General features: G+C 39.9%; 1 protein-coding gene across 1 annotated transcript in view; it reads right to left on the reverse strand.

The window, feature by feature from the left end:
* LOC113664184 (uncharacterized) overlaps positions 1 to 12,564 on the reverse strand; it is a 37,191-nt gene that overhangs the window by 9,206 nt on the left and 15,421 nt on the right. Inside the window, exons 28-49 of the mRNA XM_089188789.1 lie at positions 12,429 to 12,522; positions 12,098 to 12,148; positions 11,764 to 11,864; positions 11,151 to 11,313; positions 10,862 to 10,959; positions 10,487 to 10,553; positions 9,942 to 9,997; positions 9,387 to 9,461; positions 8,798 to 8,882; positions 8,349 to 8,411; positions 8,051 to 8,189; positions 7,601 to 7,665; positions 7,211 to 7,324; positions 6,518 to 6,570; positions 5,963 to 6,061; positions 4,824 to 4,913; positions 2,457 to 2,870; positions 1,884 to 1,947; positions 1,650 to 1,745; positions 1,339 to 1,476; positions 1,048 to 1,155; positions 365 to 435 (exon numbers count right to left, since the gene is read on the reverse strand). Of these exons, the coding sequence (XP_089044915.1) occupies positions 365 to 435; positions 1,048 to 1,155; positions 1,339 to 1,476; positions 1,650 to 1,745; positions 1,884 to 1,947; positions 2,457 to 2,870; positions 4,824 to 4,913; positions 5,963 to 6,061; positions 6,518 to 6,570; positions 7,211 to 7,324; positions 7,601 to 7,665; positions 8,051 to 8,189; positions 8,349 to 8,411; positions 8,798 to 8,882; positions 9,387 to 9,461; positions 9,942 to 9,997; positions 10,487 to 10,553; positions 10,862 to 10,959; positions 11,151 to 11,313; positions 11,764 to 11,864; positions 12,098 to 12,148; positions 12,429 to 12,522 (2,304 nt within the window). The remainder of the gene's footprint in view (positions 1 to 364; positions 436 to 1,047; positions 1,156 to 1,338; positions 1,477 to 1,649; positions 1,746 to 1,883; positions 1,948 to 2,456; positions 2,871 to 4,823; positions 4,914 to 5,962; positions 6,062 to 6,517; positions 6,571 to 7,210; positions 7,325 to 7,600; positions 7,666 to 8,050; positions 8,190 to 8,348; positions 8,412 to 8,797; positions 8,883 to 9,386; positions 9,462 to 9,941; positions 9,998 to 10,486; positions 10,554 to 10,861; positions 10,960 to 11,150; positions 11,314 to 11,763; positions 11,865 to 12,097; positions 12,149 to 12,428; positions 12,523 to 12,564) is intronic.

The following is a 12,564-nucleotide window of genomic DNA, read 5'->3' on the forward strand; positions in this document are numbered from 1 at the left end:
TTCCTGACTAAAGAACACAAGAACAAACAAAATGATTATCTCTTTATAGGAGGGCTCTTCCAGGCAAATCGTTATTTTCAGTGCTCAGTGTCAGGGATACGACAGAGCACGTGGTTTATCTGATAGACTAGATTAGAAATCTGAAGTAAGCGTGGTCAAATCCCCCACTTTGCTGCCGGGTAACACTTGGCTTGCCCTCCACCCGTTGATAATTTTTTTTTCACAATTTACGTTAATTGTTTTTGTATTTATAGTGTCCCAAATTAGCACATAACTGCTTAAAACATATTTCCTGTTAATCTCTTATCGTGGCATTCGTTTGTAGTTCCTTAAACCATCTCTGTTTAAAAGCGTAAGATTTTACCTCTCGAAACAATTCCTTTCCCTTAGCATTGTCTCAGAGGCTAGCTTTACTAAGCATTTGTCCAAATGGTCCTTAAAAAAAAAAGCAAACATAAACAAAAAAATTGTAAGCAAGTATTGGAATTATACAGCTTAATCCCGGCAAAAATGGAAAAACGCTTCATAAAAAGACGTTGTAGAGTTCAAAGAGACGACAATGAGTTTGAAAAGAGAAGCGCGAGAGAATGAACAGGCGGATAAAATTCTTCACATCACCATCAGAATCAACATTACTCAGAAGTAGTTTCCCTCCTTCTCAAAGAAGAGACGAAACTATAAGGTTACAGTGGGAAAGAAAGTGGAGGGAAACTAACCCGTAACCCCTTTACCCCTAGGAGAGACTAACATCTAATTTCTCCTCACCTTATCACCATCGCATCAACCGTTAAGGTCATGAGAATAAAGGAACTGATCACCAACTAAAGAAGCTCGTGATCATTAAACAAATTTTCCTTTCATTACCTCAGAAAATGTATAGAGAAGAGTATGGAGAATATCTATATTGATGTTGGGCTGTAAAAGGTGATCATCCCAGTAGACCAGTCCTTTTAAGGTGGAGTATGAAGTCCAGCACTTCCCTACCAAAACGTCAACCCCTCTCCTAATGGATTAAAAGTGTTTATACACACAAAAAAACCCTCATACCCTTGTAAAGGAAACGCTTTCGTCCTTCTCCGTGTGCTCTGACATTAGATCCTGGATGAAATTCTCCACCAGATGAGGCTTAGCGATAGTGCAATTTTCTTTCATGACCTGTAACATAAAATAACAAATAAATTTGGCAATAAGCCACTTTAGTTTAACTGTCTTTACAGCATTACCGTTTTCCCAACTTAAAGAGAAAATTAAGCATAATCATACAACTAACAACTAAAAGAAGCGTAGAACATATTCTAAGCCAAGACAAGTGGTGAATACTGGGAATTATTAACTTACCGGTCTCTTCCACAGATCAGTCGGCAGTGTTGCGTCATCTCTACCTCTCTCAGACACGACCAACGTGTGCTCACGGGATATCCTCCTGATGACGTCATAAATCATGGTGCACTCTAAGTTCTCCAGTAAACGAATGAGCTGCAAAAGGGGCCAAAAAGAAAAAATCCTCAATGAAACACAATAATAGCGACAAACGGTTAACCGTTATTCTTAGAGTAACCTTCAAGGAATTTTTGTTATAAAGTTTCAACATATTTCACTTTGTAGGTCTGAGGCAGTCTGGATCAGTTCCAACAAAAATCAGGACAAACCTGTTTGACTTTCAGCTCCATCTCTGTTGCACCAGGGGGAGAGGACAAAGGTTCATCGTCGTTCACCAACGCACCAAGGGCGGCGTACTCTTGGCCCTGTTGGTGGAAGGTTGAGATAACAATTCAATAGAAAAAAAAATAAACAATGCACTAATTTGTGGCAACAGACGATAACGTCTTCCTTCTTTGTTAGGTTTAGGGTCAATATTTGAAGACTAATATTTCTAATCCTACCTGGCCCATTTTAACAGCAACTTGTTGGTACACTGGCTGCAGGATTTCGATCTTATACACTTTGCTGAAAAATGACGAGAAACGCCAATTTAGCTCAGGTTCGCAATAGGGCCGTGTAACACCAGTAACAAAACTTCTCAAGTTTTCTGCGGTTTTAGAGGCAGGAGGCATAGCAGTTAACTATTACGCAACATATAGAAGCCGCTTTTTTCACTGAGCGACTGGAACACAGGAGGAAGTGTGGCCGAGTTGCTAGGACACTGAACATGTAATCTAGTGGTCCCGGGTCCAATACCCTCCACACCGCTACGCACTGAATTTGTTCTTGGTTCTCCCGAGTTCAACTCCTTTGCTGCATTTTGTGTGTAGTCAACTTGCCTGCCTCTTGCAAGTTGGGATTTTAAACAGTATTCACTACTCAATTCGAATCAGCCCTAAAAGCTTCATTAGGGGAGCGGTCAATTCAGTGCACCCACATACATACAAACATACAAAAATATTTACAACGCATTAACATCAGTTGGTCTGAAACACGTTTTAGTGAAAGGAAATAAACAGATATAGATGGCTTACCACATGGTTCTGTAGAGCCTAGAAGTCGCTATCTCGTTGACTCCAAGCTTCCGACATCCCCAGTCAGTTTTTAGAAGTTCCAAACGGGAACACACCAACAGAAACAAATTTATCAGTTTCACGGCTGCTTGGGGATTGGTGCTGAATGATACCACTCCCTTGGGGATGTCTCCATAGGGACCAGTCTCTACAGGAACAGAGGTTTTGCCACCTTCATCTTCATTACTGTCTTGCTTGTCGCCATGACGGCTCGGAGGTCTTCGGGAAGTGCTCGTGCTCGGTCTAGAACGTTGCCCTGTGGAGCCGGAGGCTGCCGAATCGTCTGGTTGTTGTGAAAATAATTCAGGAAGGCCATTTTGAAGAACATCTTCCAGAAGCAGGGATACGCCAAGGATTTCACCATTGACGACATGTCTGCGTCGCAGGAAACCGAATCGTTATTATGCTATAAATCTTCCAGTCAAAGAGTGATTGTTTTCTACTGAAACAGTTTGCCACATGGGGGGGTTTTAATTGTCGCCTTAATGTTGAGAGAAATAAATGAATAGCCTTTGCGAATTTGGAAAAGCTAACGTTCCATAAGAGCACAGAGGAAGATAATGGTTTCTTATGTACTTCATATCATGGGAACAAAGCTTCGAATCCCTTTTGAATCATATTTGCCAAATGGGTGAAATTTACGGATCCATTTTGTTAATATTAAAATAATTAGGCACAGAATATGATATTTTGGGTAATTCTAATTCAATATTTTGTTGATTTAGGGCTTCCAGCTTCCAAATGCTAAAGCAAAAGGAATTCATTTGCCAAATCATGACCCTACACTTAACAAGGATGACTTTCAGAAATCACTGTTTTTTCAAAATACTACCTTTCATAAGAAATGACATGCGACCTCCCAGAGACAATCTGCATTTACAACTTATAACTAGGGACTTTAAGAAAACCACGACGGCGACGGCAATGAGATCGTTGCAAAAAAAAAAAAGATCTAATCAGCAGAACAATAGCGAAAAACGTGCGTTTTAAATATTTGTATATTTCTTAGCCATCCCATACAGATCTAAAACGTAAAATCGCCAACTTAGGCCCCGTCCACACGTATCCGGATAAATTTGAAAACGGATAAATATTTATCCGTTTTCAAATTTATCCGCGTCCACACGTTGCCGTTTGTGAATCGTTTTTGGTGTCCACACGTAAACGCAAAAACGATTTGAAAACGATGACGTCGCCTACTGAGCATGCTCTTTAGAGCAAAACATGTGCCCGCAGTCTCGCGTATCCTGAGCCTGAATCCTCTTGGCTGTGCTCTTGGGCTTCTATAACTTATCAACAGTGTTCGCATGGCCAGAAATCCGTGACGGCATGGCCGCCACGCACACGCATCGATGTCGAACTCGGTCTTAGGTTACAAACGAGTCGCAAAATCACTACAAGGAAAACAGTGCACTTTCAGCTAACCTTCTTTTAATAATTGCCGGCTCCTGTGTTACAACCGCCAGAGGAGACAAGTTCTTCCAGATCGCAAAATAAAGTGGATTATATGTACAACCTTTCGCTGCGTGCTCTATGTGCATTTGTATGTGTTAAAGCGGTTCCTGAAGCAATTTTTGTTGGAGGTAGAAATCCTCGCACTCCGCCATACATTTTCTTAATAACTGTCCAAAGGTAGTATAAATTGTCCAAAATCACCCCACTTCGCGGGTTCACAGGAATGTTCTTCCAGATCGAACTGATTTGTTCACATGCTAAACTTCATTTATAGTGCAAAATTAGGAGCCATTGAAGCCACTAAATCGGTTCCAAACTTGGTGGAAAAACAGCCCTGTTTCCTGTACCGAAACTAGAGCTTGTTTATTCGCCATGTTTTTATTAATGGTCGATCGGCCGAGAGCACGCGTTGGACTAGGTTTGAATTGTTACGTCATATTTTCAAATCGTTTTTAAATTTATCCGGATAAGGCGTTCACATGGAGACGCTTAGCCAGCGTTTTCAAATTTATCCACACTGGAGAGCGTTTTCAAATTTATCCGTTTTCGGTGTGTGAAAACGCCGTTTACGTGTGGACGGAACCCGTAACCGTATAAATATTTATCCGTTTTCAAATTTATCCGGATACGTGTGGACGGGGCCTTATACGTCCTCTTAGCAAGGAAACTTCGACATCAATTTAGTCACGTTTTTACTTGGAACCCAACCCTACATCCACATGTTATGCCGAAGTGAAGATGTCGTACCGTCAGAAACGTTGAACGCGTCGAGCGTCTGGCGAAAGTCTTAGTGGAAAATAAATTAAGTTTATTCAGCAACGTTTTACCACACGTGGCCGTAGTGACATCGCAAACTCCCTACAAACAACTAACCTGTCCACATCACGTAATCCAGCTAAACACAGCTGCATATTCTCCCCAATGAGGTCCCATTGCCAGTACATCATCGGGAAAGGACCGTACCTGAAATAAAATTTCTTACAACTTGATACTGGAGGGATTGCTAAACATCATTCTAATCATTCTTTAATATCGTACATTTATTTGACCGAATCGCGGACCCATCTCAACAAGAATAAATGGGTAAATTTTCAGAGAAATGTTGTGCTTCGTCGGTGGGGGAATTAAAAGATAATTTTGTTTAATCAAGTTAGTTCATAATGCAGACCGGCCCCCGTAAAGTGTTACTTATGCTGAAGATTCCTTCGTCAGAGGGAATCTCGCTAAGAGTTCGCAGCATTTCAGTGTCAGAACATTCTACGGGTACTCAGAATTTCTGGGTTCGATCCTAATTGCGAACTCCCTTGAAAAATGGGTTTAGAAATTTTTTTTATATACATCAAGTATTCCATATCTATAGTTGCTAGTTTGACTGCAATGGTAAGCAAACCAAAATTAACACTAGCTTAAACCACCCGTTTCCGCCATTCGCGAAAGTTAGTGAGGTTTTCTTTGAGTTTTCATTGAATCACTTTGTCAAGAGCGCTTCCCAATCGAGTGTCGTAAAAACAAATCCAAAGCAATCACAAGGACCAATCAGAAGAAAGGAAAATACCTTCAATAGCCAACGAGAGCTCAAAGTAAAAAATAAACAAACTGCCTAAAGCGCGGGAAAACGCAGGCGACAAATTCGTGATTTGTTTAAGTGTTGCATCTGATTGGTAGAAAGAGTGGCGCGAGTTTTCTAACCCAATCACGGAGCGAAGTAAAAAAACCAACAAACCCTCGGATTATATTCTACATTCAAAAGGAAATTGCTCTATTCTGCGTGCTTTTTGTCGCAACAAACATCTTAACAGAGGTTCTATTTTCCCTCCCAGTCCTCAGGTTTGTTTCTTTGCATCAAGGCTTGGTACATAAATCTTGCATCTTTCATAAGAGAAACTGCAAAGATTAATGCGAAGAAAGGACTCCTCTTGGAGCAAATATCCATTGTATTTAATCATTTTTCGACAGAATCTCGACAAAGGGATTTTTGAAAACAATAAACCCAAGTGCAATGCATCACTAACCTTTCTAGGAAGGCTCTCCAAGGATACAAACTTCGTGCCAGAGTCTCGTTTGCTTCTAACGGTTCAGGTAGCGAGATCTGAGCATTATAGATGCATGGTCTACGAGAAACGAACAGCAAATTAAAGAACAGTGCATATAAAGGCGATATTCAGAATATGGAATGTTTTTGGTTTTCTTCTTAGAATTATTTTTCGCCAGTATTAGAAGCCATAAAGATAGCGACGAGGGGGGGAGGGGGGAGGGGGGAGGGCGGGAAACCAACATCTTCACCAATAAGCCAGTAAGGAGACTACGGTCACCCTGGCAATTACCACGACAAACCGGTGGATACTTAACCAAAAGTTAGGGGAAGGGGAGTCAGGAAAAGCAAGTAAAGTCGAGAAGCAAATTGAACACAATTCCTCTGCAAACCTCCCTTAGGTCCGCCACATCTCATTGGTAAAACCGGTATATTGACATGGAAATTTCATTGAGTCTTATTTTTCTCCTCTTTAAAACCTCTATTTATAAGCTGTTAAGAGGAAAAATTAACACAAATCAATCTACTATCATACCTGGGGAGATTGCTAAGGTTTTGAAGAGCGAACTCCATGTTATCTGTAATGCTCTGAGAGGCAAAATAGAGACAATCATGGTGTTAGCGCGGTCTGATGATGAAAAGTCAAATGTGAACTGCTTAGTCACGTGAAAAGCACGTTTCGACTGAATGCTAAAAAAAAAAAACAAACAAACAAATGGACAAAAAAAAGTCAAATCCAAAGTGATAACAATGGTCTATCGCATCGAGGGAAAGTATCGCTAATAGGCAATAAAAACCCAAATGGATTTCACGTAAACAGCCTTGTAAGAGATAAAGAGACAAAAACTAGAGACTCAGGACAAGTCAGGGCAACTTGTAAGCCAGCTTTGGAATCATCGGACCACCAGAAGGTGACTGAGCATTTTCAATTGCATGAAAAAAGAAATCCGGAAATATTTTAGAATTGCTTTTTCGCATGTATGCTGTGTGATTGGTTTAAAGAAATGCGCATCGCCATTTTTACCAATTATATACAAGACGTGAAACAATCACGAATTTGTGTGTTTTCCACGGTGTACAGCCTTTGATGCTGGCTTTGTATATTTACTTCGAGTTTGACATGGCTCTTCGTGATAGTAACATATGTAAGGGTTTTAATTATCCTATGAGATTGCTTTGGTAGTAAAACGCTATCTATGCTTCTTTTCCAAGCACGCTAACCACTTACTTTATAGGCAGCTTCGTTTCCAGTAGAAAGGAAAGTGTCCCGCACTGAGTGACTGATGGAAATGTCGAACTCCAAAAACATATTATCACGGCGTTTGGCAAGGAAGTCTGCAACCTTCAACAAAACGAAAAACAACATTGGGGCTTTAAGAAACAGATGATGAAATTTTGTAAGAATAAACTCTGAATTGGCTGACCAGTTCTCTCAAGGTAAGCCTTCACCCCCAAAAACCACGATCAATAAATTCTTTCTACCTCCAATATCGATAAAGCGAAAAGCAGGTAAGTGAAGAAACGCAATGCTTTAAGATTGACACTAAATTCTCAGAACTAAAAATGAACGAAATGTATGGGAGACAGTAAGGGGAATTGTCTAAACTAATTCGTGTACCTCTTGAGGATCGTGCGGGTTTTCCAGATGGTTGATTTGTTTCTGAATCTCACGTAACTCAGCACCTGGATTAATAAGTGAAGAGATAAATATGATGAAGCATATTTTCAGCGAGTAGTGTCAAAAGTATTCAATCTCTAAACCTTGCACAGTCTAAACGTAAGAGGGACCTGGATTTTCGTCCGCGTGCGCTTACGAAAAAAAAACTAAAACTACCATTACCTTAAAGACTTCGTTACTAAGAGATTTGCGACAATTTGGTTGTGCAGTAATGTAGTGAGCTGGTAATGCAGATAGCACAGATAGAGCGCTTTTTCATCGATTTTCACCAAACCAATACCACAGATTCATATTCCGAACAAAAAAGCCAATCGGGACAGAGGTAGAGGTAAACCACATCCCACTGAGATGAAGGCTCTTTAAAAGGTTTTCTCTTAGCTGCATACTCACCGATGCCCTCAGTGCCTCCCCAGTCAGCGGTCACCCCAGAAAATTCCAGCTTCTGTGATCCAAGTCGGGCATGCGAGCTGCCAAGGCGGGCATGCGCACAGAGGTACTGACAGATGTCGTGAAGCGATGAAATAAGTTGCTATAACAAGAATAAAATGGAAACCGCATTTAGATCATGAATGCATCTTTGTTCACAAGTATTCTAAATATAGAACTAAAAGACTCTGAGGGGAAAGTGAAGTTGGTTTATTGGTGAAAAAATAAACACAGGATCATTTTGATGACAGGAACAACTCACCAGCATCACTTTGAGAGCTGCGTTTCTTTGATCTCCTTTCATTTTAGAAAACATCCTTGTTATCTGAAAATTAAAAAAAGGTAAGAACATGATTTGAGAGCGCTCATCGATTGAATTTCGTCAAACAAAAGCTTAAGTCATCGCAACAGCCAATCAGAAGAAAGGAAAATATCTTTAACAGCCAATGAGAACTCAAAGTATGACCAGGCCAACTTCCCAAAGCGCGGGAAAACACAGGTGACCAAGTCGCTTTTTGAACCAATTAAAAAGAGAAGTGCAGCAAAACCGATGCGATCTCTGATTGATTTCGACACTCAATTGAGACAATTGTTGAGCTCTTAGCAAGGTTGTTCATATTCCACAAGTTGTAAGGTTATCATTTGTAAAATGCTGATAAGTAACTTATTTTACGCCTTCCGCTCATCACCTATTGAATATTCTTCCTCTACCTCGGTGTAATGAGGAATAAACCAGAGGTTAAGTAAACTTTTGCCATCGGACGACAGCAGCCTTCGAGGCCTGGGTCTGAATTGCCTGAGAAAAAAGTAAGGCTTAAGGTGTGAACGTAGAGATTTAATCTTTAAAAAAATAAATACAGCGTGCTGTTTGTGAAAATTTTTTCATGTGTGTTGCACGATGATAAACACAATAGCCTCTATTTTGTGCGAAAATATGCACGGATATTTGTCCGCGGACATTATCTGTTCCAAGAAGCGAACAGTTTTCCGAGAGCGAAGCTTTAGGAAAACTGTGAGCTGAAATACTGGCTTTCGACACTCCATTGCTCTACCTCTTTGACATGCAATTATTGAGACATTTTTTCGTTTTCCAAGAACCTGAGATTTATGACTCCCTCGAAAGCAAAATCGCTCTCCTTAATATAATTTGCTTTTTCAAAGAAAGCCCTCAAGAATACAATATTAAGACCTTCCAATAAGATAAAGTTAAAAACAAAAACACGAACAAAATCAGAGAGAAAAACAAGATGGATAGGTGGAACACAGCAAAAGGGAAAAACAGCAAGTGAATGTAACGTACTTGGGATCAGAAACTAAGTTATCATCTTCTTCAGTCTTCTTCTCATCTTCCTCGCCAATAACAAAATGAGCATCTCTAAGAAACAAACAAAGACGAGGATCTAATGACGGTTCTTACCCGGCCAAGGTACGATAAGTTTGGGGCGGGAGAAAACAACACTGGGTCGAGTACACGATGTCGAGGCATCGACTGGGGATTGCTGGGGAAAAAAGAAAGAAAACTCGACCCAGTTCTTATGACTCGCGTATCCGCGGACCAATGTAGACTGGCTCTAATCCCATAAATCCCTCGTATAACTACACCTCTTCCAACAAAATGTAAAGGAGCCAGCGTGGCAGGATTGTTATTACGCTGGTCTCAGGATCAGGCAACCCGGTTTCAAGCCCACCCTCCTGCTAACCACAAGATTGGTTCTACTTGATCAAGCCTTGTTCATGGCCACTCTTCGTTTAATATAACTAAGCATGCTGAGCTTTTTTAAGGTTCTTTCCTTGTCTGAAATTTTAAACTGTTACATAAGGTGTGATGGACTGTACAATGAATTCTCACACGTACCTTGTGGTTGGAAAGTCAGCCATAAGATTTAACAGACTTGCAGAATAAGCGATTATCTACAAGATACAGGAAAGCGTATTTAAGAAAAAAATTGAAAATACTGAAATAAAATGGCCTTACTCCTAAGTTTAACCTCGATTTTTTGCCCCGAATATTCGTGAAGATGACGAGTCTCCCCCAACCACGGCGGTTTTAAAAAGATTTAAAATACCACATAAATCACTAAGAAGTTTACAATCAATCTTGAATATTAACCCTGTTTTATTAACTTTGGCTTGAAAAAGTCACTTCAGGAAATTTAAAAACCTTTTTTCTGAGAGCTTAATTTTTCTTCAACAACACAAAATTGTAACATTGATATGATAGGGTAAGCACCAAAACGAAAGAGATCAAAGTTGTAAGGAATATTAACATGAATTACGGATGGCCACCGTTAAAATGGTCGTCCAAAAGCTGTGACCACGTCCACATTGTGTGGCACAACCAGAGACGTAGGTATATCAATACGATGTGGCATATCGAAATTTGCAGGAGGAAATAACTACCTGCGACTGCAAGGAATACTGGGAAACTCTCTTGTGAAGGTTTTCGCAGAAATCCGTGACTAATTTTCTGAAGCAAAGAAGCGTAGGAATAAAGTGAACAAATAATCTAGGAATGGATGAATGAATGAATAACCGGGTAATTTTCTAAAGAAACTGTGGTGCTGCGTCGGTGGGGGATATTTTAAGATAATTTGGTTTTAACAACTGAGTTGATAATGTTAATTGGCCACCGTGAAGAGTTTTCTTAAGCAGATGTTCTGAGCGTTAGCTCTCCGTCTGTGATTAATGCGTTCAGCTTCTAAATAACAGCTATCTCCAACTGGTTTATTGATCTCTTTTATAAATTTGTTTACACGACTGAGTAAGGAAACTCACCTTTTCAGCTTGATAACCTCATCAATGTTCTTCATGACTGTTCCCAATTGTTCCTTTTTGTGTATATAGTCATTTAACATTTTATCTCTCAAAAACGTCTGGAAAAACAAAACGCTGTTTTATTCTTTGGAAATTTTATATTTGACAGATTACAAAAATGTAGCGTGATTTCTAATTGATAAACGAAAGTCCAGCGGGAAAAAGCAATATTTTGGAAGAATAAAACATTGTGCTGAAAAAGAGAAAACAAGAATTTATATAAAAGATGTTTTCCTATTTTGCAACACACCTTCTCCAACTGCACCGATACAAACACCTCCTGAAGCTTACGTTCAAACTCTCGGTCCAGTCTCTTGGTGGAGAATGGTGCAAGATGAGCAGACGTTCCCTCGCCTGAACTAGGCCGACTGGCAAAGGAAGTGTCATGCGAGGAGCCTGGGGACAATCCAGCGCTGAAAGCGAATCAAATTTCAAGAGAATCAAGTGACCGCTTGGGAGGACAAAATTTTGCATTTGTTCAGGCTTTGTTTAATTCATTCATGTAAGTAGATTAGAAGCGACATTTCAGTCATTTTATCGCACCCTATAGGGCCCGGCGTTTCCAAAATGGCCACATTAAAATCAAAGTTCTCAAAAAAAAAAAAAAAAACCAATGATAAAAATGAAAGAATAATTTAGATGCTTCAAATACTTAGCTTGTACTTTGCCCTTCGCTATTGTTTTACCAAAAAAGAACTTATTTTCTCGAAACTGCGATGGAGGTCCTCGAAACGTTCTTCAAGTGTCTCGATCCTGACTAGTTTCGAGGATGAATTTCCCTTGGGGTTTGCAACATCAAAAAAAGCACTTCAATGTCATTTTTTCATCTTGCAGTTTAATTGACTTAATCTCTGGATAAATACCTTTTCTCGGTTTCTGCTTCCTTCGCTTTTGCAGCTTTGATGATTTTTGAACAGCCGTCAAGTTGAAGAATGGATGCAATGATAAGGTTTTTGTGAACAACCTACAGGCAAAGCAAAAGGTCAGATACTCAAGGTGTCCAAAGTAATTATAAGTGATCAAATCATCCAACCGAAAATCACATGGTATAAGTAAAACGATTTGACCATTATTGATAAATATACAAGTATGCATGGAGGTGGAGGTATCCATCCAAAGCTTGTATCGAAAGAGAGATAATTTAAACAGTTTCGTATAATCGATCGATATTTGTTCAGGTTGATCAATTGTACTGACCTGAGCCATTAGGATCGTTTGTAACTTTTCCACGCCTGTTCCTGACATAATCTGCAATGGAGGGATTCTGATCACATATACGATTGATAATGGTTATAGGACCGAGAAGAGTCCAATTCGGTCTGTAATCATGTGAGCGATTAACAGAATCGAATAAAAGCGAAGCCGAAGTTCGATCTGTTAATAACGAGTATCATTTCAGACAGCTTTTGATGCCTGTTGATAGTCTTATAAAGTATGAACCTCGACCTCGTTCACATCCTAAAGACCTTTTTTTAGTGCAATCTTTATACAATTATACACTGGGTTGTTCGATGTGTTATCAACGTACCTGCAACACTCCTTCTCTTGTGCGAAAGCTGAACGTGCCCAAATGCTTTTCATCCAGTTCTTGAATGGCCAGAGGAGTATATGCTGGTGTGTATCTGAAAAAAAAGTGCGAAACCCAGACAGAGTGAGACATGGGG

Source organism: Pocillopora damicornis, chromosome 1, assembly GCF_964200805.1.
Source record: "Pocillopora damicornis chromosome 1, jaPocDami1.2, whole genome shotgun sequence".
NCBI classification, from domain to species: Eukaryota; Metazoa; Cnidaria; class Anthozoa; order Scleractinia; family Pocilloporidae; genus Pocillopora; species Pocillopora damicornis.